This window comes from Micromys minutus (assembly GCF_963924665.1).
Source record: "Micromys minutus genome assembly, chromosome: 2".
Classification (NCBI taxonomy): Eukaryota; Metazoa; Chordata; class Mammalia; order Rodentia; family Muridae; genus Micromys; species Micromys minutus.
Window position 1 is genome coordinate 57,593,254 of NC_137971.1, and position 21,058 is coordinate 57,614,311.

Sequence of the window (21,058 nt, forward strand, 5' to 3'; positions counted from 1 at the left end):
TGTTCATGCTTTACATGCTGAAGCATTCTGTGATGTGGACTCTGGGCATGGAATGCCAGGCCTGCTGTGATGTAGGATGGTGATAGTCATTGTCTTTAGTTGTTTATTTTCTTTTGTTTGTTGGCCTTTTGTTCTCCCACCTCTATTGTGTATATTTTCTTCCTTGCCTTTTATTATTGTTCTTGGTTGGAGTAGGCATCTCCTTGAAGTTGATTTGTAAACACTTGAACCTATGGCATTGTCCCTTTGCTGCTTGGGTCCTTCTTTAGGATTTAGGTGACAACAGCCTACAGACCAGGCAGGACAAAAAGGACGGGCTACTCCAGAAGCCACAGCCTCTCAGATGCTGCCTCCTTGAAGGATGTGAAGGATGGTCCCTGGCACCTGTTCTCCTGTTGCTTACATTTTCAAAACACAGACAACTCCCACATCTAATGCCTCCCTTCTATCTTTAAAGACAAAACCATTTTCAATTAGAGAGGAATGTGCCTTTGAGGGGACAGCCTGCCTGCCTGCCTGGTGACCCGCACTTGGTGGTACAGGTGGCCAGTGAAGGACCAGTGGTGCTCTGTGTCTTTTTGGAGTGCCAGCTTCCTGTTGTTCTATCCTCCCAGTCTTTCCCTATTCAAAATGACAAAGACTGATAGAGCCCTGACAAGGCCTGGTGGTTCTCCTGGATACCTCTCTCACCTGGTATTTGTGACACAACAAACAAGGACAATACCAGGCACTGCACTTACCTCTCAGAGTCTACTTGGTGGTTTCTGACTCTTTCTCTTTAGAGCCATAGGCCAGACACAGTCCTGGAGGGGTATATGCCATGCTATGTGATTGATGATGCACTTCTGTGGCAGTAGGCCTAGGCTTTTCCACCTACATCAGGTGGTGTTCCTGATGGGCTGGGGCAGTGAGCAGTCCTCACTGGAGCTATCTGCATTGGAATCCTCTGCACTGTCTTCTGGAGATGCCTTTTATCCTTCCATAGAGGTTCTCTTTCATTTTCCTCAGATAGATAGCTTCTCTGTATTTTTTTTTTCTTTGAAAGTCTTACTTCTCTGTTTCTGGATTTCAGGCTTTTCTTTTAGGGGGGAAAACCCTCACCTAAACCCTACTAATTTTCAGGGTTGTTGTTGTTAAAGTACTGCAAAAAGATCTCTGTAGAGGGTTCCTTGCTTAGTATATAACATAGATGAGCAGGGTTGGAACTCAACACTCAGAAAAGCAAAAGCACCCAGCAGGTTCAGTTGCTCCATCTAGCCAGCCTTGTCAGAACTGCTGCCTCCCTTTTGTGTAGGGTTCCCTGCCTCCTCCCTGTGGATTGAGCTGGGCTATATTTTGCAGCTGATGTTTTTATACCACCAGGCAGGGAGGGGCAGCTTGGCAGGGCTAGCCATCGCCCTTTCCTGGCTGCCTGTGCTCAGGGCCTGTACAGCTTGGTGACATGCCAAGGGTGTGTGATAGACAGGATGTCACAGTCTTCCTGCTATGAATATAGGCTTTGGAACCTACAAGCTCCTAGGAAGAGTGAGTAGTCTACTCGGTGGGTGTGGGCCCCACTTGTGATTGCAGATGAGCATAGAACTGGTTCTATGTTTCTCTAGTACTGGGCATACCTTATCCATAAATACAAGTCTCCCTTCCTAGATCTCCTTCCCATTTGCCATGTGTGGTAGCCTGTGAGCTTAGGATGTCCAAAAGGAAGTGATGCTGAGGCCTTTTAACACCCCTGCCCTTCTGTTGGTACAGGAGCTGAGCCAGGCAAGGTGACTGTTTAGGCACCAGCAACCTCTTTAATTGTTCAGTTTCTGGTGGGATGAGACCTTGGAACAGAAGGATTTAGGTGGCATGGTGGTGCATTTCTTTGCTTTCTAAATTTGTCCTGGAATTCTTGCCTTCCTTCTTTACCCTCTTGATTATACTAGGCAGCACTTTCTTTCCAGCATTACCTTGCTGCACTTTCTCAGTGCCTAACCTTTTTTTTAGGAGGGTGTTTGACGTGCTGTGTGGTCCCTGTGAGTCCTCTGCTTGCTGCCTTGGAAGTGGGGCTCTTGCTAACTTCTTGTAGCTGAGCTGTGTGAGTTTGTAAAGCATGAGGGGGTTTTTCTTTGCTTCCTCTTACAGTTGGGGTACCCTGGCACACTGCCTGCATCTTTCTACATTTTATACTGGCTGATCCTGCCCAGGTTGACAGCTGTGGAAGGGAGACTCCTGATGAGAAAGGATGTTTCTGTCCTTGTCTTCTCACTTCATTGTGTTAAGAGACAGGGGCTAAGTCCAAGTATCACTGGCTGGCTTGTGGGAGCAGAGGTGTGGTTAAGGGAAGATCTCACAGCAGCTTTTCCTCTGCAACCCTGTGAATGAGTGGGATACCGCATCTTGAGTAGGAGTGGATTTGTCTCCTGAACCAAGCACACGATTCCTGGTGAAGGGCTATGGAGTCATGGCACAGGAGTATCACCACATGGGTGTAAATATGGTTGCCTCCTTACCCTGTGTACTTGTACTTTTAGAGGTGGTCAAAGATAAAAGCTCCAGTGTTGGGCTGCCAGTTCAAGAAACCACATAGAATTTGAGGTATAAGGACTAGGTTAGACCCCATGGCAAGGGAAAGTCTGCCTCAGCTATCAACCTCTACCTCAGTTTCCTCTCTGGGTGCATGATGCTGGTAAGTGTCTCCAGCCTTTTTGGCAGCTCTTTTTATTGTGACTGCTAGGATGTTAGTGAATAGTTGAAGCTTTTCTTAAGTTGCTTCTGTGCCCTGCTTTCCTTCCTTCCTTCCTTCCTTCCTTCCTTCCTTCCTTCCTTCCTTCCTTCCTATGGGATTTAACTGATTTTCAAAGATTTATTTATTTTATTCTATGTTATTTTTTTCTCACATGTGTATCTGTGCACAATGTATATACCTGATGCCTGCGGAGGTCAGAAGAGGGCATTGAATATCCCCAGAACCAGAGTTACAGGTGGTTATGTACTACTATGTGTTCTCAGGAATTGAACTAAGATTCTCTGTAAGAACAAGATTCTCTCTTAACTGCTGAGCCATCTCTTAAGCCTTGTACCAGTTTTTGTGCTGCTTGGCACCTAGAGGTTTTTCAGGGAGTGGCTTTCTTCTCCTTTCTTGGAATTTCAGCCTGTAGTTTGGTATAATTGTTAGAAGCCAACTGCTTAGTGTCTTTGCCTGACTCCTGCACAGGCTATCTCTTTCTACCTAGTCTAGCCTGGGATTTGCAGCGAGATTTGGGTTTGGCCCAGAAGCCTCCATGTAAAGGATACCACCTAGTAGGTGTGAACGTCCTACAGTCCAAAGGGAGTCTGTAGCTACTGCTATAGTTGTCTTGACTACCTCTACCCTTCCGTTTTATTCAGGCTACTCATTCCCCTGAAGGGAGCTGATAAACTGAGCCCCTGGGTGGGATAATTTCCTGCTACCCAGAATCTCTTGGTGTAGCCATCCAGGGTGGATGAGGCACTTGCATGCAGAAGGCATCATGGAGGAGGATGAAGGGTCTTAGGGAGCCTTTCTTCCCCAGCTGGAAAGGTAATGTCCACCATCAAGTTTTGAATCCTGTGGCAAACCAAGGAAAGAGTATGCACCTCTGGAAGTAAGCAGAACAAAGACTGTCTCCCAGTCACTGATTGCCTGAAGCTCCTGGGCTCTGGAGGGAGGACCTCCAGGAGACTGGGACAGAGGAATCTTCACCCCAGGAGCTCTTGCTCTTGGGTAGTGAGTATACAGTGCTCCTTCTGCCCAGCCTTGGTCCTTTGGCTATACTGCCTGGGAGTTACCTCTGATCCTATAGGCTCTCCTTAACTCAGGGAGGAGCTGGGAGCTACTGCAGCCAATAGGACTAAGCATAGGATAATAGGATACTGCAGTCAGTCACTCTAGATTTCGTTCAGGGAGTCTTTTCCACAGGGATGTGGCTTGTGAGGAATTATTCTATAGCCTTGATCAGGTATGTTCCCAATGGACTGGGACCTGGGATGCTTTTTGTAGGGTGACTAAGGTTGTGTAGGTTGCAATATTTACTTAACCCCAGGGCAGTTAACTAGACTGTCCCATATATGTCTGGAGGACACACTTAACTTTGCTTGGAGACAGTAGGGCATTGAGATAGCTACTTTGTTAAGGGATCTATGTTCCTAGCTAGAGTGGGTCTGTGGGCCTTGGAGCTTCTCAATCAGAAATTTGCCTCAAAGGTGTAAGCTAAAGGCAGATGTGTGCACAAGGGTGCTTGCTTATGGGCACCTCTTCTGTGGGTGGGTGGTCCTGTGTGGGTATCTGCTGTACCTGAATCTACAGTGTAGTAATACTTAATGATGATATCAACTTGTTGGTCATTCATAAGTGTGAACTGTAATCATCTGGATGCTAAGCCCTGAGTCTTAGGAGGAAGCTCTCTGGAGGCATTGCTCAGCATGCTGGAACAAGTCTATTTCCAACTCTTGTTGGGGTTTGGGAGGACAAGGCTGAAGCCAAAGCTAATGCCTCTACATTGGGATGCTACAGTGTTTGTACCATGTGGTTATCTAGGATGTCTGAGTACACTGGATCTTACTGCTGTTGCTCTATGGTGCCAGTGAAATCTCTCCTCTTCCAATTAAATCCTTTTTTTCTTAATTAAATCCTACAGGGACTTTCCAGGTCCTCAGACCAGAGTTTAGATCTTACCTCAGTTCCTAGAAGTTCTGTTCCTCTTATGCATACTCCTCCCTTTAACCTTCCCAACTATTCTTCCTAACCCTCTGAGCTCCCACCTTAAGACTCTTTTTTTCTCTGATCCTTTCCCAGTTGCCTGTTTCAAAGCCTGGCCAAACTGAACCCTCAATATAGACTGATTTCCCAGTCTTACTAGCCTTGGTTGGGCTTTGGTAAGCTTTTGAAGAAAGAACCTGGGACCTTGGTACAGGGTATAAAGTCAGATGTCTCTCACACAAAGAACTCTACATCAGTTCACTGGAGTTCTGTTATGCCCCTTCTGGAGCATAACATATAGCAGGTTGGGGTACAGAGGGTCCCTGGTTGTTTCTAACGAATCAATACCCCTTGTTGCCTTATCTGCTCATTGTTTCAAAAAAATGTCAATTCTCATATTTTGACTGGTGGTTGGTTGTTTAAAAGGAGATGAAACTCATTCCTTTTTATTTTGTTTACTGGCTTTCTTCTGTAAACTTTGGCTTGAAAGGTGTGCTTTCTATACCTCTAGCTTCATAGTTCCTGAGTTTCTTAACTGATCTTACTTAACTGTGGAATCTCAGGTGTGCACATCCAGAAAACTGACATTTTCATTGCTATACTTCCTGCAGCTGTGGAGTACTTTGTTCTCTACCTTCAGGTATCTGACCATCTCCATATCTGACCCTGTGTAGCTTCTGACATCAGACAGGGTCAGGATGGTATGGATCTAGGCCCTTGCTATCTTTGATGTGGACATGCTGAGCTGTTGGATGTCAGAGAAAAGCTGGGTCTTGACACCAGAAGAGTTCTCTCTGTGTCTCCAGTGGCAATCCAGTGAAGAGGTACTGGAGTATTCCCACAACTACAGCTGCATGTCTGCTATACCTCCTAGTCATACACGCAGATCATACTACCTATAGCTTGTTTGCACCAGCTCTCCAAATGAACCCTACTGATCATTGGGCAGTGCCATCCTAGAGCAGGCCTCTCTCCTACTTTTAGAGCAAGGCTTTTGCTTTCTAACTGCTGCCATGTTCATTCCTAAATCTTTATATAAACAAACATTTCTGTTTTCTCTTGCGTTAGTGTTTAGCTGTTGACTTACTGTCTTGATATAACTTTAAAAGAAACTACCAACTGTTTCCCAAATTAGTTATCCCATTTCCTGTCCTCAACATTGTGTTCTTTCTCTGTTTGCTCCCCTTCTTTACCTCCTTGTCATGTATTTGCATGTTGTTTGACTTGAGCCATTCTCAGGTAGCATGAAGTGAGAGTGACATGGAAGGGTAGGGGGTGAGGCGTGGAACTTGTACCTCCCAGCAATCAGTACTTCTAAGCACTTTTTTATGCATATTAGCCTGTGTCTTAGTTAGGGTTTTTTTTTTTTTTTTTTTTTTTTTTTTTTTTTTGAAAAAACAGGTTTAAAGTTATGTTTTTTCTTTTCAAAGATTTATTATGTATATAGTATCTGCCTGCATATATGCCTGCATGCCAGAAGAGAGTACCAGATTTCATTACAGATGGTTGTGAGCCACCATGTGGTTGCTGGGAATTGAACTCAGGACCACTGGAAAAGCATGAAGTGCTCTTAACAGCTGAGCCATGGTATCTATTAGAGCTTTTATGCTGTGATAAAATACAACTTAGATAGGAAAGACTTGTTTGGTTTTTTCCTTCTTCTTACAGCTTTTGGTCTATCATCTAGGAAAATCAAGGCAGGAACCTGGAGGCAGGAACTGATGCAGAGGCCATTGAGGAGTGCTGCTTACCAGTTTGCTCCCCATAGTTTGCTCTGCCTGCTTTCTTATACCATCTAGGATCCACCCAGGTTGGTATCACCCACAGTAGGCTGTGTCCTCTTATATCAATTATCAATCAAGAAAATGTTCTATAGACTTGCCTACAGGCCAATCCTAAAGAGGCATTTCCTAGATTAAGATTATCTCTTCCCAGATGACCCTAGTTTGTGCCAGGTTGACATAAAAATAGCCAGAACACTGTGTTGTCTGCCTTTGTAGCATATCTTGTTCAGCCTTTATTTAGCTTTTCTTGAAAATCTGATTGTCTTAAATCATTGAGTTGTAGGACTTTTGTACTTAGTGCAGATAAAAGTATTTTGTTGGGTACATGCAACTTACCTACTTTGTTCATTTTTAAATTTAATGATTAATTTATTTTTATTTTAGGCATATGCATGTTTTGCCTGTGTGTATGTGTGTGTACCATGTGTGTGCCTGGAACACAAGTGTGGCCTGTGGAGGCTAGAAGAGGATATCAAGTGACTTAGAACTGAGTTTCAGATGTTTGTGAGCTGCCACATGAATGCTGCGAATAGAACCCAGGTCCTCTGGAAGAGCAACCAGTGCTCTTAACCACTGAGCCATCTTTCCATCCCCTAGTATGTTCATATTTTAGTAGCATAAAAAAAAGTTTGATTGTGTTTAAATGTTGGTGAGATCCTTTTTTCTCTTTTTAATTTAGTGCTGTTTATATTCAGAAAAACTTTGCCTACTCTGGGTTTGGCAGAGGCACTGCTGAGCTTTGGTTATGTTTAGTTCTCTGATGCATCTGGGTGTGAGATGGGGCTTACCACTATTTCTTACCGACACATTTCTTTCTCCACTGAATGATTTCATACCCTTTTCATACCTTTGTTTTGACATAGTTTTCATTTCTCTAGGTCACATGCCCAGGAGAGAAGTGGTTGAGTCATATGGTAATTGTATGTTTAACTTTTTAGAATACCTTCCAACTGTTTGCCAGACTAGCTGGTCATTTTAGATTCCCGCCAATAATGATTAAGGAATCTACTTGTTCTATGTGTTTGTTAGCACTTTATTTTAGCCATTCTGATAGGTGCTGTTGTGGTCTGAATATGGTTTATGTATGCTCCCTCACCCCACCTCACCCCAGCCTATACTATCCAGTGTAAGACATTCATCAGTGAAGAATGATTTCTACCATGATGTTCAGAGCAAGCGCTTTAGTGGGTGATTAGGGTTAGAGAAATCTTTCATATGACACCTTGGAATTTAGTCAGCAAAAAGGCAGTTGATATGAAGCTGGAGAGGTGGCTCAGTGGTTATGAGTACTGATTGATCTTCAAGAAGACTGGAAGTTTGATTCTCAGCACCCACATGGCAGCTCACAACCATTTGTAACTCTAGTTCCAGGGAATCCTATGCCGACTTGGCCTCTATGAGCACCAGACACACATGTGTAGATATACATGAAGATAAACACCCATATGCATAAAGTAATAAAAACAAAAAGGAATATTTGAAGTTTTTGTTTTTTGTTGTTGTTTGGTTGGTTTTAGTTTTGACACCTGCTAGATGGGGCCCCCTTGAATTGTAAGCTAAATAAACCCTCTCTTTAAGATTGCCAAGTTTCAGGTTATTATTCTTAATAGTAAGACAGAATAAAATAATGCAGGTATGGAGTGGCTAAAAGCTGTACTGGATGCCATCTCTTCCATCATCCATGCCAAGCTCACTGTCTCCAGAGCATGTTGGGCAAGTGCTTCTTCCCACTTCAGGTACCTCAATGCTTGGAGAAGATGCTAGCCCAAATTCTTGCTCCATCCCCATTAGCACATATCACAACCAGAGAAACTTGTGAGGAACATAAATTGGATCATGCCACTGTCCTGAATAGACCTTTTGATGGTTTTCTGTCCTGATCCCTCCCTGGACTTTGAGCCTTGTACCATTTGGCCAGCTTCTTTCTGTGTTCCCACCGTTACAGAGCACTGATTCACCTTTTCAGTTCTCGCCTTTTAAAATTCTTATTCTACTTTTTATTGGTTATTTTATTTATTTACATTTCAAATGTCATCCCCCTTTCTGGTCTTCCCTCTGCAAACCCCCCTTTCCCATTGGCCCTCCCCTTTGCCCTTTCTGAGGGTGCTCCTCCACCTACCCATCCACTCCTGCCTCGCTGCTCTACTAGCATCCCCCTACTCTGGGGCATCAAGCCTCCACAGGACCAAGGACCACCCCTCCTATTGATGCCAGATAAGGCAGTATGTACATATGTAGTTAGAGCCATAGATCCCTCTATGTATACTCTTTGGTTAGAGGTTTAGTCCCTGGGAGCTCTGGTGGTGGTGGGGTCTGGTTAGTTGATATTGTTGTTCTTCCTATGTATGGGGTTGCAATCTCCTTGAGCTCCTTCATTTCTTCTCCTGACTTTCCCATTGCCGTCCCCTGCTCAGTCTGTTGGTTGGCTGTGAGTATCTGCATTTGTATAGTCAGGTGCTGGCAGAGCCTGTTGGGACAGCTATACCAGGCTCCTGTTAGCAAGCGCTTCTTGGCATCAGCAATAGTGTCCAGGTTTGGTGTTTGCAGATGGGATGATCCCTAGGTGGGGCAGTCTTTAAGTGGCCTTCTCTTCAGTCCCTGTATTTCCTTTAGACAGGAATAATTCTTGGTTAAAATTTTTGAGATCGATGGGTCACCCCATCCCTGGGCTGTGCCTGTCTACTAGAGGTGGTCTCTTATAGGGTTCTGTCTCCCCTTTGTTGGGTATTTCAGCTAATGTCATCCCCATTGGGTCTTGGGAACCTCTAGCTTCCCTGGAGTCTGGGACTTTCTAGCGGCTACCCCTAGTCTCCCACCTCTCACTGCTACATATTTCTATTCATTTTTCTGACCCTCTGTATTTCTCTCCTGTCTCTTCCCATACCTGATCCTGACCCCCCCCCCCTTTTACCCCTTCCTCTTCTCTCTTCCTCCCAGGTATCTCCCTCCCTCTACCTCCTGTGATTATTTTGTTCCCCCTTCTAAGTAGGATTGAAGCATCCACACTTTGGTCTTCCTTCTTCTTAAGCTTTATATGGTCTGTGAGTTGAATCATGGGTATTCTGAGCTTTTGGGCTAATGTCCACTTATCAGTGAGTACATACCCTATGTGTTCTTTTGTGTCTGGGTTATCTCACTTAGGATATTTTCTAGTTCTATCCATCATGAAATTTGCAGGTTCTCGCCTTCTATCTGTTCTTTAGCCAGCTGGTTGGCTTGCCCTGCCTTTTCATGTCACTAGGGTCTCATTTCACAGTGTGACATTTTGACTTATATGTTTGTGTGTCATTCATTTGGATACTGTTTTTAACTTCTAAAAGTTGATGCATTTCTGCTTATGGGGTTTAGTTACTCAGGATTGTTGTCATCTCAGAATCTGTTTGCACTGACTTTCTCTCCTGCTCATAGTTTGCATTTTTCTGTTTTTTGTTTGTTTGCTTTTTCAAACATCTAGCACTTTTCTATATACTACTACCAGGAAGTATAATATTCAAAGGCTCAGCTTCTTGTAACCAGATCACCATCCAGGAAGTAGGGCCAAGCTTTTCAGTATTCACCTACTCACTTGTGGTTGAACAAGCTTTTTTCTTCCTGAGAGGAGAGAGCTCTGTACAGTGGAGACCTTACAGACAGCCTCTAGAGACAGCCTAGCAGGAGAGCCAGGGCACCAGGATCAGAAATAAGTCACATGGGAAGCTTTAGTGGGGGGTTAAAAGAAGATCATTTCCCCTTTTAATCCCATACATAGATAGCTTGTCTAACTCGGGAGAAAACATAAGAAACACCCAAGCCTGGTTCATACCTTTTATCTCTGTGGAGAATCTACAGTGTCCATCTCTTGATTGGCAGGAGAATAGGAGCTTGACTCCCACCCAAATCATAGTAGAGCTTAGAGGCAGTACCTCCCTGTCAGTCTATGTTGACTATTCTGATACTGCAGTGGAGCCCAGGATGAGATGGAGTGGGAGTGTCCACTCCCAGGTATCTGATTTTGAAGGGTTGGTGGTCTCCCATAAACAAGGCCTTGGCTACACAATTTGGATGCCCATGGGTTCCAGATATTGCTGCTGCCTATGGCTCATAGTGGCAGTGATCCTGACTGGCAAACCTGAGGAACAGAACTGTCCAGAACCACTTGGTGTCCTTCAGATACTCAAGAAGCCTGCTGACCCTTTTGGAAAAGTTTGTCTGACACCTACCTGCAGAGTAATAGCAGCTAGTGCCCACTCTGCAGGGACCCTAATGGCTTGTTTTTTTGTTTTGGTTTTTTTTTTTTTTTTGTATTTATTTCTATTCAAAGGAAAATGATTTTATTACATATTTTCTTGATAAACATTTAAAACCAAAATGTTCACTGATATAAATAAAATATAAATAGATTTATCTTAATATTATAAAAGAATAAGATTTACAATTCGGCTATGAACATGTTATGTCAGAAGTACAAAATCTGTTTATATGTAGATGTTACGATACCACTGGGCACTATTATATAAATGACCAGTCAGTGAAGACACCTTCCTCAGGCTTTTTTACTGGAGAAAACAAAAGTAAAACAAAGACCCCAAACAAAATTTCCTTTCTTGTAAGTAGAATTGCTAGAGGTGGGACATTTTAATTTGACCCTCGACCTGAAGGCATTTTCATTTCTACTCTCCATTGGCAAAATGTTATAAAGGAAGAGTGTGCTAACAAGCCAGCAGTGGGACGGGAAAAGAGCTCTCTTGGTACAGTGCTTGCCCCAATGTGTCTAAATTCTTGGGCTCCTTCCTCAGCACACATTTATAATCCAGTACTTGGGAGGTGAAGTCAAGATCAGAAATTAAATGTCATTCTGGGTTATCTAGTAAGTTTCAGGCCAGCCTGGGATACCTGAGACTATCACAACAAACAAATATACATCATGGATGGATGGGTGGGTGGATGGATGGATGGATGGATGGATGGATGGATGGATGGATGGAAGGAAGGAAGGAAGGAACGAACGAAAGAAAGGAAGAAAGAAAGAAAGAAAGAAAAAGAAAGAAATGAAGAATGTTGAGCCTTTTGACTTAGTTGATGGCAAATGAGGATGTGGGTTGAAGATCACCTTTATTAATCTACCTTTAAACACACAGATCAGAATCAGAAATAGTTCACTGCTTTTAAAAAGGATAAGCTGCAGTTTGCTCTCAGGAAAATTCTAATGCCTTGTTGATCCCTGTCCTGAGAGTGCTTGTTAAGGAAGCCCTGCTTGCCTGCTGTTTGCAGGCTTCCCTCATTAAGGCTGTATTCAGGCTAGGTCTAGGTGGCAAGGGAGGGCCTCCAGGTGTGATTTGGATCTCTTTACAAGCCCTTCCAGTTGCTGGGTCCACCCTTTCTCCTCCTTTCTGGCCTTGCTAATTCCATCCTTCCCAGCCAGCTCTTCACTTTGCAAAAGCAGTTCAGACACTCCCCTATTTCACCAGCCTGGGCGGCCCTTACTGTGTAAAGGGAACAGCTGTTTGTCTCTGCTGTGGTCCTCATTGGCCTAGAGCTAGGGTGGAGGGCACTTCAGAGGGAGGGAACCCAGAGCTACATTGCCTGGACCTCACTTTCCCTCACCAGCTCTGCAATCCCCACATCATGGTTAGAGAGCACCGCAGTCTCTCTTCAGAGCGAACTCTGCTCAGCCATCCCCCAAAAACTGGACTTCGGTGTAAAATGGTGCTTCGGGCTGTCAGCAAAGTGCTCAGGTAACATCCTGCCCAAACACACACAATCTGCCTGGGAGGTGGTTGGCTGTGGCCCTGATTACTTTCTCAGTAAAGCCTGCTGTGCTGGGGTAGGTGTGCCACCTTTGGGATTGGTGCTGGGGTAATTGGTGCAGTTTAGCCAGTCTAGCAACTGAGCTCATTGCATGCTACCTAGGGGCACAGCCACCTGCATTGGATCTTTGCTACATAAGCACCTTGACTGTCGGATAGGAGTCCTACTCTGCTCCCTCTGGAAACTGCTGGACAGTTAGTGGACTTTATCATCAGCAAGTTTGTCTGGGTTTATGTTTTTGGCCAATGGCTGTCTCTCTTTGTCATGAACCTTGGCTACCCAAGACAAGAATGTCCTGGAGCCTGTCCTTGAATGTTCAGAGAAGTGACATGTTATATCCCAGGTGCTTGATGTGTGACAGATGCTACTGGAGTGTTGCCAGGAAAGCTTTTCAGACTTTTCTTACCTGCAGTGGTGTTCTTTCTCCAAGTCTGGGGCATGTGTAGAGTGCAAGTGGATGAGTGAGAGTGTGGATGACTTGCTAATGGGGTTGGTGGTTTCAAGTCAGTCTGGGGCTGAGGTTCCCCAGCCAGGAGGGAAGAGGTATGCCTTTTGGACTCCAGTCAGTTTTCCCTTCCATGTAGGAATCTTGTGTTTGTCTCTTAGCAAAATGGGCCACTGTCATCCATCTTTTCTTGTCCTGCCCTGCCCTCTGTCCCTCCCTCCCTCCATTTCATTCATTCTTTTTTTTCTTTTTCTTTCTTTCTTTCTTTCTTTCTTTTTTGGAGACACGGTCTCACTGTACAGCCTTGGCTATCCTGGAACTAATGTAGACTAAGCTGGGTTTGAACTCAAAGAGATTTGTTTGCCTTTGTCCAATAAGTGTTAGAGTTAAAGATGTGTGCCACAATGCCCAGCAGTTTAAATACATTAATATTTAAAATGAAAGTAAATAGCATTTGCTTTTCTGGTGCCTCTTTTAAGTGTGAACTCCCAAAGCATGGAATTCTTGGTGAGGCTTTGATATGAATCCAGCCTGTGATAGCCCCTTACAGTTGACTGGCAAGTTCTGGAACATGTGTCTGTGCACCTACCTCTGACCCTACCTGCTCCTATGGGCCATTGCCACTATATCATTACTTGAGCATCTAGACAGGGAGCGTCCACGGGGGATGCAAGCAGGAACCAAGAACTGCTGTCCATTTCATTGTGAAGGTGTGAAGTTTTAGAAGAATGTCAGCAAGGTGGTGGCATCACTGCCCTAACTTGGAATGTGGTTGATGGCAGTAGTAGAAGGTCACATACATGTTAATGTTTTTATCTCTTCATATGTGTGGTTAACAGATACCAGTATCAGCTCTAGGGAGGCTAAGGAATAGCACTCAACTGCCAGTGATTCCTGACTATTTATACTGAGGGTGGTCCCATTGGGGGACACCCTAGCCTGCCCTTCCTGTGAATCACACTGTGTTCAGTGAGGATAAGTGGGTACTGTCTAAGCGTACCTCAGCCCTAATGTGTGTGTCTCTTCAGTTCCTTGTTCTTCAGGTGAGTAAGTCCTTTACTGGGTCAGCGACATTAGTGAAAGTGTGTCTTATCTGGAGGTACTTAGCTTTCTGGATAGGAAGCACAGATATTCTTGAGAGAGCTCCAGTGGCCCTCTTTACTGCTTCTGACCAGCCCAACCTGTGTAGTATGGTGGTGCTGAAGGGCCGGGAGGGTCTTCCTATCTTGGCCCTTGAAGCTAGGCATTAGGCAGTGCAGTTTGTGAGGACTTGGTCCAGATAAGAGTTTTCAGTATTAGAACTGTACTTTCTGGGAACCACAGAGACCTAAGCCCTAATAGTCATGCAGAAGGGATAGTAACCAGGAGTGAGTGTATTCATAGTCCAGCCCTGGGGAACCAGCTATTGAGGATTGGGGAAAGCCTGAGAATATTTGGCTGTGCTATGAGGGCCATGCTAGCTTGTCAAAGAGGCCCCTACAATGATGGGAAGAGAGGTCATTGTTTTTAGTTAGTGCTTTGAGTAGGCTGCAGCATGAATACTTGCCCTCACCAGAAATATGGGAGTGCCCAGTAGAATAGCACTCTCCTTTTAGCTTTTAGCTGTTCTCTACCTTAATAGTAGTATTTCACAGACCTGACCCAGGAGGGCTTATATCTTTAAGATCCTTGTGCCCCTGCCTGCTTCCCATACTCCATGTTTATTATTCATCCCTTGAGTGTTATTCCCCAACCCCTTATTAATATCTCCTTCCTTAATGTTAACTCCAGGTCTTTAGAGGTTAACTTTAGGTCCCTTATTGATAAATTCCCACTCTATCTGGCCCCTTACTATTAACCTAGCTGAAGCTGTTCAGGTGCCAAGGTGGGAAGCAAACACATTCTCTGTTTTTCTAGAGACTCAAGATATCCATACTCAATGTTCCTTACTTCTTTGGAGTTCCTTACTTCTTTGTCTCAAGACTCTTGGATGCCTTCTCCACCATCCTCAGACCTTTTTGTTCTTAAGTCCTTCATCCTTATAACTTGCCATGTATGCCTCCCCCAAGTCTGAGCATTCCTCTCCTAGAGTACTTTGCTTTGTGAGCATCTGTGTTGGTCCAGAGGCTGGGGAAGTTAAGGTAGAGCTCCAAATGGGACTTTGTGGGGAGGATGCAGGCTAAGCCTCACTGCAGGGCAAAAGCAGATGCCAACATAGCATCTTACCATCCTAGTCCCAGAAAGATGCTGCTAGCCTACTTCCCACCAACAATATCAGAGCCATCCCAGCCTCATGCTTGACAACATGTTGTCACAGGGATTCGTTTTACTAACTCTGCCCAGAGGAACTATGTCCTCCCTTGTAACTATGAGTGGGAATAAGGATAGGATGCTGTTCATAGGATAGCCTCCCTGAATGGTACTCAGGAATCATGGTGATGGCTGGTTCCTACCAGCCACCTTCCTAGTTGTCCTGTCTTTACTTCCTTTAGTTTACAGGTGAACATCCAAGCTACAGAACATGGAAATGACTTGACAGCCTGGCCCTCACCAGCCCCCTGCTCTGTAGTCTTGGTTTCCAGGATAGGATACACAGAAGACAGAAAGTAGTTGATAGTTTCAAGGAAAGCCTACCCTTTGAGGACACTACAGGCCTAATCCAGCATTAAAGAGGTGGGTCTCTTCTTTCTGACTGAATAGTAGATAAACTTAGCACACATCAGTAGTGGAAGATGAGGATTCAGAGAAGTGCCAAGGACAGAAAGTGGATGTGTCCCAAAGTCATTGGCAGAGCCCCTCCTCAATCACGTCCACAACTCCTAGAGAGTCCACACCTACACTGCTGGGCTACAAGGACCCAGAAGCTCATGCTGGGGCCTTAAAGTGCTCTCTTTCTATATGGTACATCCACACCTGTACTTCAGCCCTAACAGATTTCTGTGCTGTTTCCCTTAGAGCCTATGCTGTGCCAGGAGCCTAAGGCTGGATTCAGCCTGGTTTTGGCTGCTTTTGGCCCTGCCCTGGAGGCCAAGCACACATTGCCTTTTAAGGCTAAGCTCTGCCATGAGAAGCCAAAAGGAAAACATTTCCCTGGCATTCAGAGAACATTCTTCTTTCTTCTTTCTCTTAAATAAACCATCAGCAACTTTTTAAAGCACAAGAAAGGAAAAAAATAGGTCACAGTCAAAAAGACCTTTCACCCTACCCCCATGTAGCTTCTTGGGGCTGTGGAACATAGGACTCAGAGCCAAGCCAAGCTGCCTCCTGATACCTTGCATTCTAGCTGGCCTAATTGCCTATGTTCTCAGGACAAAAAGACAGGTATCTAGCTGGTGCCCTGGCCTAAGGGCCTACATTTTTCTTTGTCTGGACAGGCAGGGCTGACTTGGAGAGAGCATGGTGAGAATCTGAGCCTAAGGCTACCTCCTGTACCACTACTTCCATCCTTTGATTGCAAGGATTCTAAGACCCTATAAGTCATTCCTTTAATATACTGTTCTTCCCTGCTGGGTGGTCTAGCTACTTCTCACCCCTGTGAAACAGGATAGGTACAAGGAGACTGCTTCTGGAACGGAGGATCCTTCTGCTGGATCTGCTCTTCTCCTCACTCCCCTGGTCTGTTGTAGGCTCTGGATAGCTCCTTGCAATTGGTCACCTTACTAGAGAAGGCCAAACTGTGTTTCTTTCCTTGGACCTCCAACCGTCCAGCACCTTCCATAGAAAGCCATATTAAGAGTTTCTGATAAAACAAACAAACAAAAAATCAACCTTTTCTGGTCACAAAGCTTCATGCCAGTATCAATTTACCTCTTACATTTTAAGTCAGAAAGTTTACTACTGAAGAATTAATTTATGTGAGGACAAGACTCAGCTTTGCTTTGGGAACATTTATTGTGCTTTTCCAAACTATCACCCAGTTCTCTCATCCTGAAGCCTGATCATGTCGGAACTGTGGGTACCAGTAGTTCAGAGATTGGTAGAGGCTCCTTTATTTCTAGCATTGTGTAATCAGTGCCTAGAAGAGCCTGCTATCCAGTGTACTGGTCTGACATGGCCAGCCTGGAGCATCTGTAGACTATATCACTTAACTACCTCAAGGAGCTCACCAGGGAGACTTCAGGTCAACAGGCCTTTCTAACCACTCATACTTAGCTACATGACAGAGACTTGAGCAGAATCATCTGTTCTGATGGGCTAGCACCCCATAAATAACACAGGCCAGGTAATCAGTCACTGGAAGTTGGGCACTGTGGGTCTCCTTTTCATAATGTCACACCCCATCTCAGTGCCTGCCTAAAAGCTTGTTCACCAAGAGCCAAATGCTCTCAGTGCAGCCACCAGTGTTTGATGAGTGCCTGGACAGGAGGAATCGAGCATGTGTGAGATTGGGCTGTGCTGCTCCATAAATGTAGGATCTCTATTCAAGTGAAAACAATACATTTTAAAGACATACATTTGTTGTTTAAAATAGATTCAATAAGCTCACTTTTTGTTAACAGCATGTTAACAGAGCAACCTAATTTTATTTAAAAACAACAACAACAAGGTAGAAACTAACAGTCCTGTGCAGTCTGGAATGTGAGGAGGCTGGGTTCTCTTATTGCCTCTGCCTTTACATGGGAACTAGGAGAGGGAGTCTCAGTGCTGAGGCAGAGCCTTAATCCTGGGGGTTGTTTTCTCTTGCATTCACTCCATGAAGGATGACCAGGTAGGAGTGTAATACCTTGGCAGGGTGCCCTCTGTGGGTTAGCAACCTGATACCTTCCATGGGCAGTCCTTCCTCTGAAGCTTTGATGGTAGTTGTGCACCTTTCTGAACTGTCCTGCCTAGAAGGAAGAGCCCTGGTGTGGCCTTTGGGGGCCTCTGCTCAGGAATGCCCTTGTGTAAGTGTTGGAGCTCTGAGGGGATAGGTATCCTGGCAGTTGGGAGCCAAGTTATACCACAAAGTCACACCATACAACAAATCTCACACAAGAGATTTATTGGGAAAGACACAGGAGGGTAGGTGCATCTGCTCAGATGAGAAGCAGCAAAAAACTGAGCAGGAGGTAGTGGTTCTTAACTTGTGTGGGTTGCAACCATAGGGGTTACATATCAGATATTTATTTTGCATTACAATTCATAAAAGCAAAATTATAGTTATGAAGTAATAGTTTTGAAGTAGCAGTGAAGTAATTTTTGTGGTTGGGGGGAGGGTTACCATAACATGAGGAACTTTATTAAAGGGTTACAGCTTTACGAGGGATGAGAACCGCTGATACAGGGATTTTGTTGTTGTTGTTTTGGAGGTGGAGCTCTCAAGGGTAGGAATTGATGAGATTTCACACCCTGAACTTTGGGTGAGCTCAGGGATTGGTAGGATTTTTAAGCCCTGAGCTTGTCTACCTGTGTCTCTAGGGGGTGGGTCAGGCCATTATGGCCATTAGAGTATTCTGTGAGCAGAGCCTGTCAGTTGGAGATTCTCAGGGATGGGGCCTGGCCACTTGAGCCCCTTTAGGGGTTTACATTTCCCTTTTTTGTTTACTATTGCTAAACAATGAGGAGTCAAGAAAGGAGCAATGTAATCATTAGACTACTTCCTGTTGAATGGGGGCATTGAATTCGGGGCAAGTTTGATCTTTAATGTTGGTATAAATCAGGAGTTGCAGGCCTCTGGCTTCCTAGCTAGGAACCTATAATAACTGATTAAAAGTCTGGTTAGAAATCTTAGATATGTTGTTGAAGAAATCTAGACAAGAAGTTTATAAGGCAGGTTGTGACAATAGTGTTAAGAAAAGGAGGTGGGGTAATTAATTAAATTAAGTTTAATTCCTTTACTGGACTATCGATCCACTGGCCAGAAGCATGGAGTTGTTTCTTAAGTTTTAAAGACCTGTCTGGAGTTGTTGGATCTGATTGTTTTTACTATCCCCAACTACTTGACATAAGAGTAACATTTCTTCCTGAGGAAAAGACAAAGACCACCTCTCTGCTGTTAGTAAATCTGATCCTTGCTGATCTTAAAGTGTTACAATGACCAGGGATACTATATGGCCTTAGAGTGTAAGGATGGTCTGAGCCACCTATTCAAGATTCTGGATAAATTTAGAGGAAAACTGATGGTCAATAGCTAGAGTAGTTGTCAACTCTACCACTCCAGTGGCAGCACCAGTGGTTATACCCAGGACTGCAAGAAAGGGCAGGACCCAAATCACTCCTGTGATGGGAACTGGCAAGGGTTCTTCCCCGGTACCATTCCTAATTTTGGAAAAAGAAACACAAGGGCACAAGTCCGAGACCAGCCAGTGGATAGGCAGCAGAAAACTTGAGTGCTGCAGAGAACTGAGGTATGGTAAATGTTTGTACATAGCAGCTGGGTGGTAGTACTGAAGGGTAAGGTATTTTTGTAGTCTGCAGAATCCAGTGTGCCCCCAAAGTTAAAGGAGTTTGTGATGTGGGAGAGATAAAGGTGATGGTGATACTTGGTTTAGAGTAATTAATGAGTAGCTAGGTAAGAGTTGTAATAAGCTGGTGAACGGGGCCACAAATGGTGATCTTAAGTTTGACTCAGGAAGGACACACAAACTACATTCTTCAAAGTAGTCAGGTAGAACATTATTTAAATGCTAATGTGTGGAGGATAAGGTCTAAAACAAGATGAGTGACAGGGTGGTGATATTAATATCATCTAAAAGGGGTAATATTATCATGTTAGGACCTTTGAGGAGAGCTGTGGACTTCTTCTACCATGTCTGTACTTAAGGGCTGAGAGAATGGAATGTGTACCCTCTGTATTTTGACTGTGCCTAATGGGCATCTTTGATAAATGCTATAGTAAAATTTACCAATGACCCTGTCTGCCATCTAGGGTACAATGGGTCCTTAATTAGGATATAAAGATCCACCATTCTGCGTAAAAGGCAGAACACCATCCTGGAATATGTATCATGTCTCTTACAAAACTAATAAGTCTCTGGCCAACACTGACGGTAGCTCTAGTTTGATCATAGAGAAAGTAAGCATAGGAGACAGATGTTTTAGATAGGTGTTAAAAGGACAAGTGTCTCTTTTTGGCAACCTGCTGGTAAGCAGTTTCCAGACCTCACATGATCTGGTTAAACTGTTGAGTCTAAGTCTCCTGCGCCTTTGAAATCTTAGTATGATAATAGCATAGAGGGAGAAGAAATCTGAAACATCTTTTATACCTTAACTTTTACTTTCTTAGACCTTCAGAACTTTAAGCTTTCACATCCTCAGAACTTTATGTACTTATTTGGGCCCTCAGAACTTACTTAAGCTTTTTGAAAGAGATTGAAGCTTCATGCATTAGGTGCTGCCCCCTGCTGTCACACATGTGTTGCAGCACAGATCCACAGTACTACCCATCAGGATTTCTATAGGGTCATGACCATTTGGATTGGCCTATGGGTAGCATAGCCACCTAATTGCCCAGGGAAGTCTGGCCTTTGGTAGCCTCTCTCCTTTCCTGCATCTGACCTAATTAGCCCAGTGTGTAAGAATTCTTCCTCAGAACACTGTGGTTTGGGCCCAGGTGGGACACATGATGACCATGCCATCTTTTCTTTCTTGGCAGGAAGTCTAAAGCTAAGCCAAACGGCAAGAAACCTGCTACAGAGGAGAAGAAGGTGTATCTGGAGCCAGAGCATACCAAGTCCAGGATCACTGACTTTGAATTCAAGGAGCTGGTAGTGCTGCCCCGGGAGATCGACCTCAACGAGTGGCTGGCCAGCAACAGTGCGTGTGGGTGGGGAGGCGGGTGCAGCAGCTGCAGGACAGGAAGCCTCCCCCATCTCTAGGTCCCCCCAGAGTAGTAGTCAATGGACAGGCTGAACTCATGTGAACCCACTCCTTGTCACACCAGTTGGAGCAGGGGAGTTTACTTACCAGGCCCTTTGCTTCTCTTCCAGCGACAACATTTTTTCACCACATCAACCTGCAGTATAGCACAATCTCAGAATTTTGCACAGGAGAGACGTGTCAGACAATGGCCGTGTGCAACACGTGAGTAGCAGCCTGGCCATAGCACCTGTTGGGAGTGTGGGATGGGCTGTAGTTGACCTTGCTATCTGGGCTACTAGCTTCTCAGACTACATTCTTACCTGGATTCCCTGAATAATCTCAGGTTAGGCAAAGTCTTTCTGTGCCTAAGAGGGCAGGTGCCCAGCGTGAGTGTCTCTGTTGGGTACCATCAGAGGCCAAAGGCAGGCCATACTTAACATGGTCCCTGAGCCTGGATAGGCCTTGACAACTTCTGAACAGGTCCAGTCTAGTGCTGACAGTTCTCTTCTGGTGTATTATGTGTACATTCAGTGCTGTAGTATGCAGATATCTTCAGGGGCTCCAAGGACTCTCACTGCCATTGAGTGA

At 44.6% G+C, this 21,058-nt stretch overlaps 1 protein-coding gene across 11 annotated transcripts in view; it reads left to right on the forward strand.

The window, feature by feature from the left end:
• The window catches only part of MOB2 (MOB kinase activator 2), a 53,573-nt gene that overhangs the window by 25,268 nt on the left and 7,247 nt on the right, over positions 1-21,058 (forward strand). For 3 of the 11 annotated variants that reach the window (XM_080911457.1, XM_080911459.1, XM_080911466.1), the window contains 2 exons: positions 20,265-20,425; positions 20,599-20,692. In XM_080911457.1, coding sequence (XP_080767583.1) covers positions 20,265-20,425; positions 20,599-20,692 — 255 coding nt within the window. Of the gene's footprint in view, positions 1-5,336; positions 5,521-6,364; positions 6,507-7,358; positions 7,395-20,264; positions 20,426-20,598; positions 20,693-21,058 lie in introns of all 11 variants that reach the window. The other 8 variants (XM_080911461.1, XM_080911462.1, XM_080911463.1 and 5 more) reach the window with 7 other exon arrangements.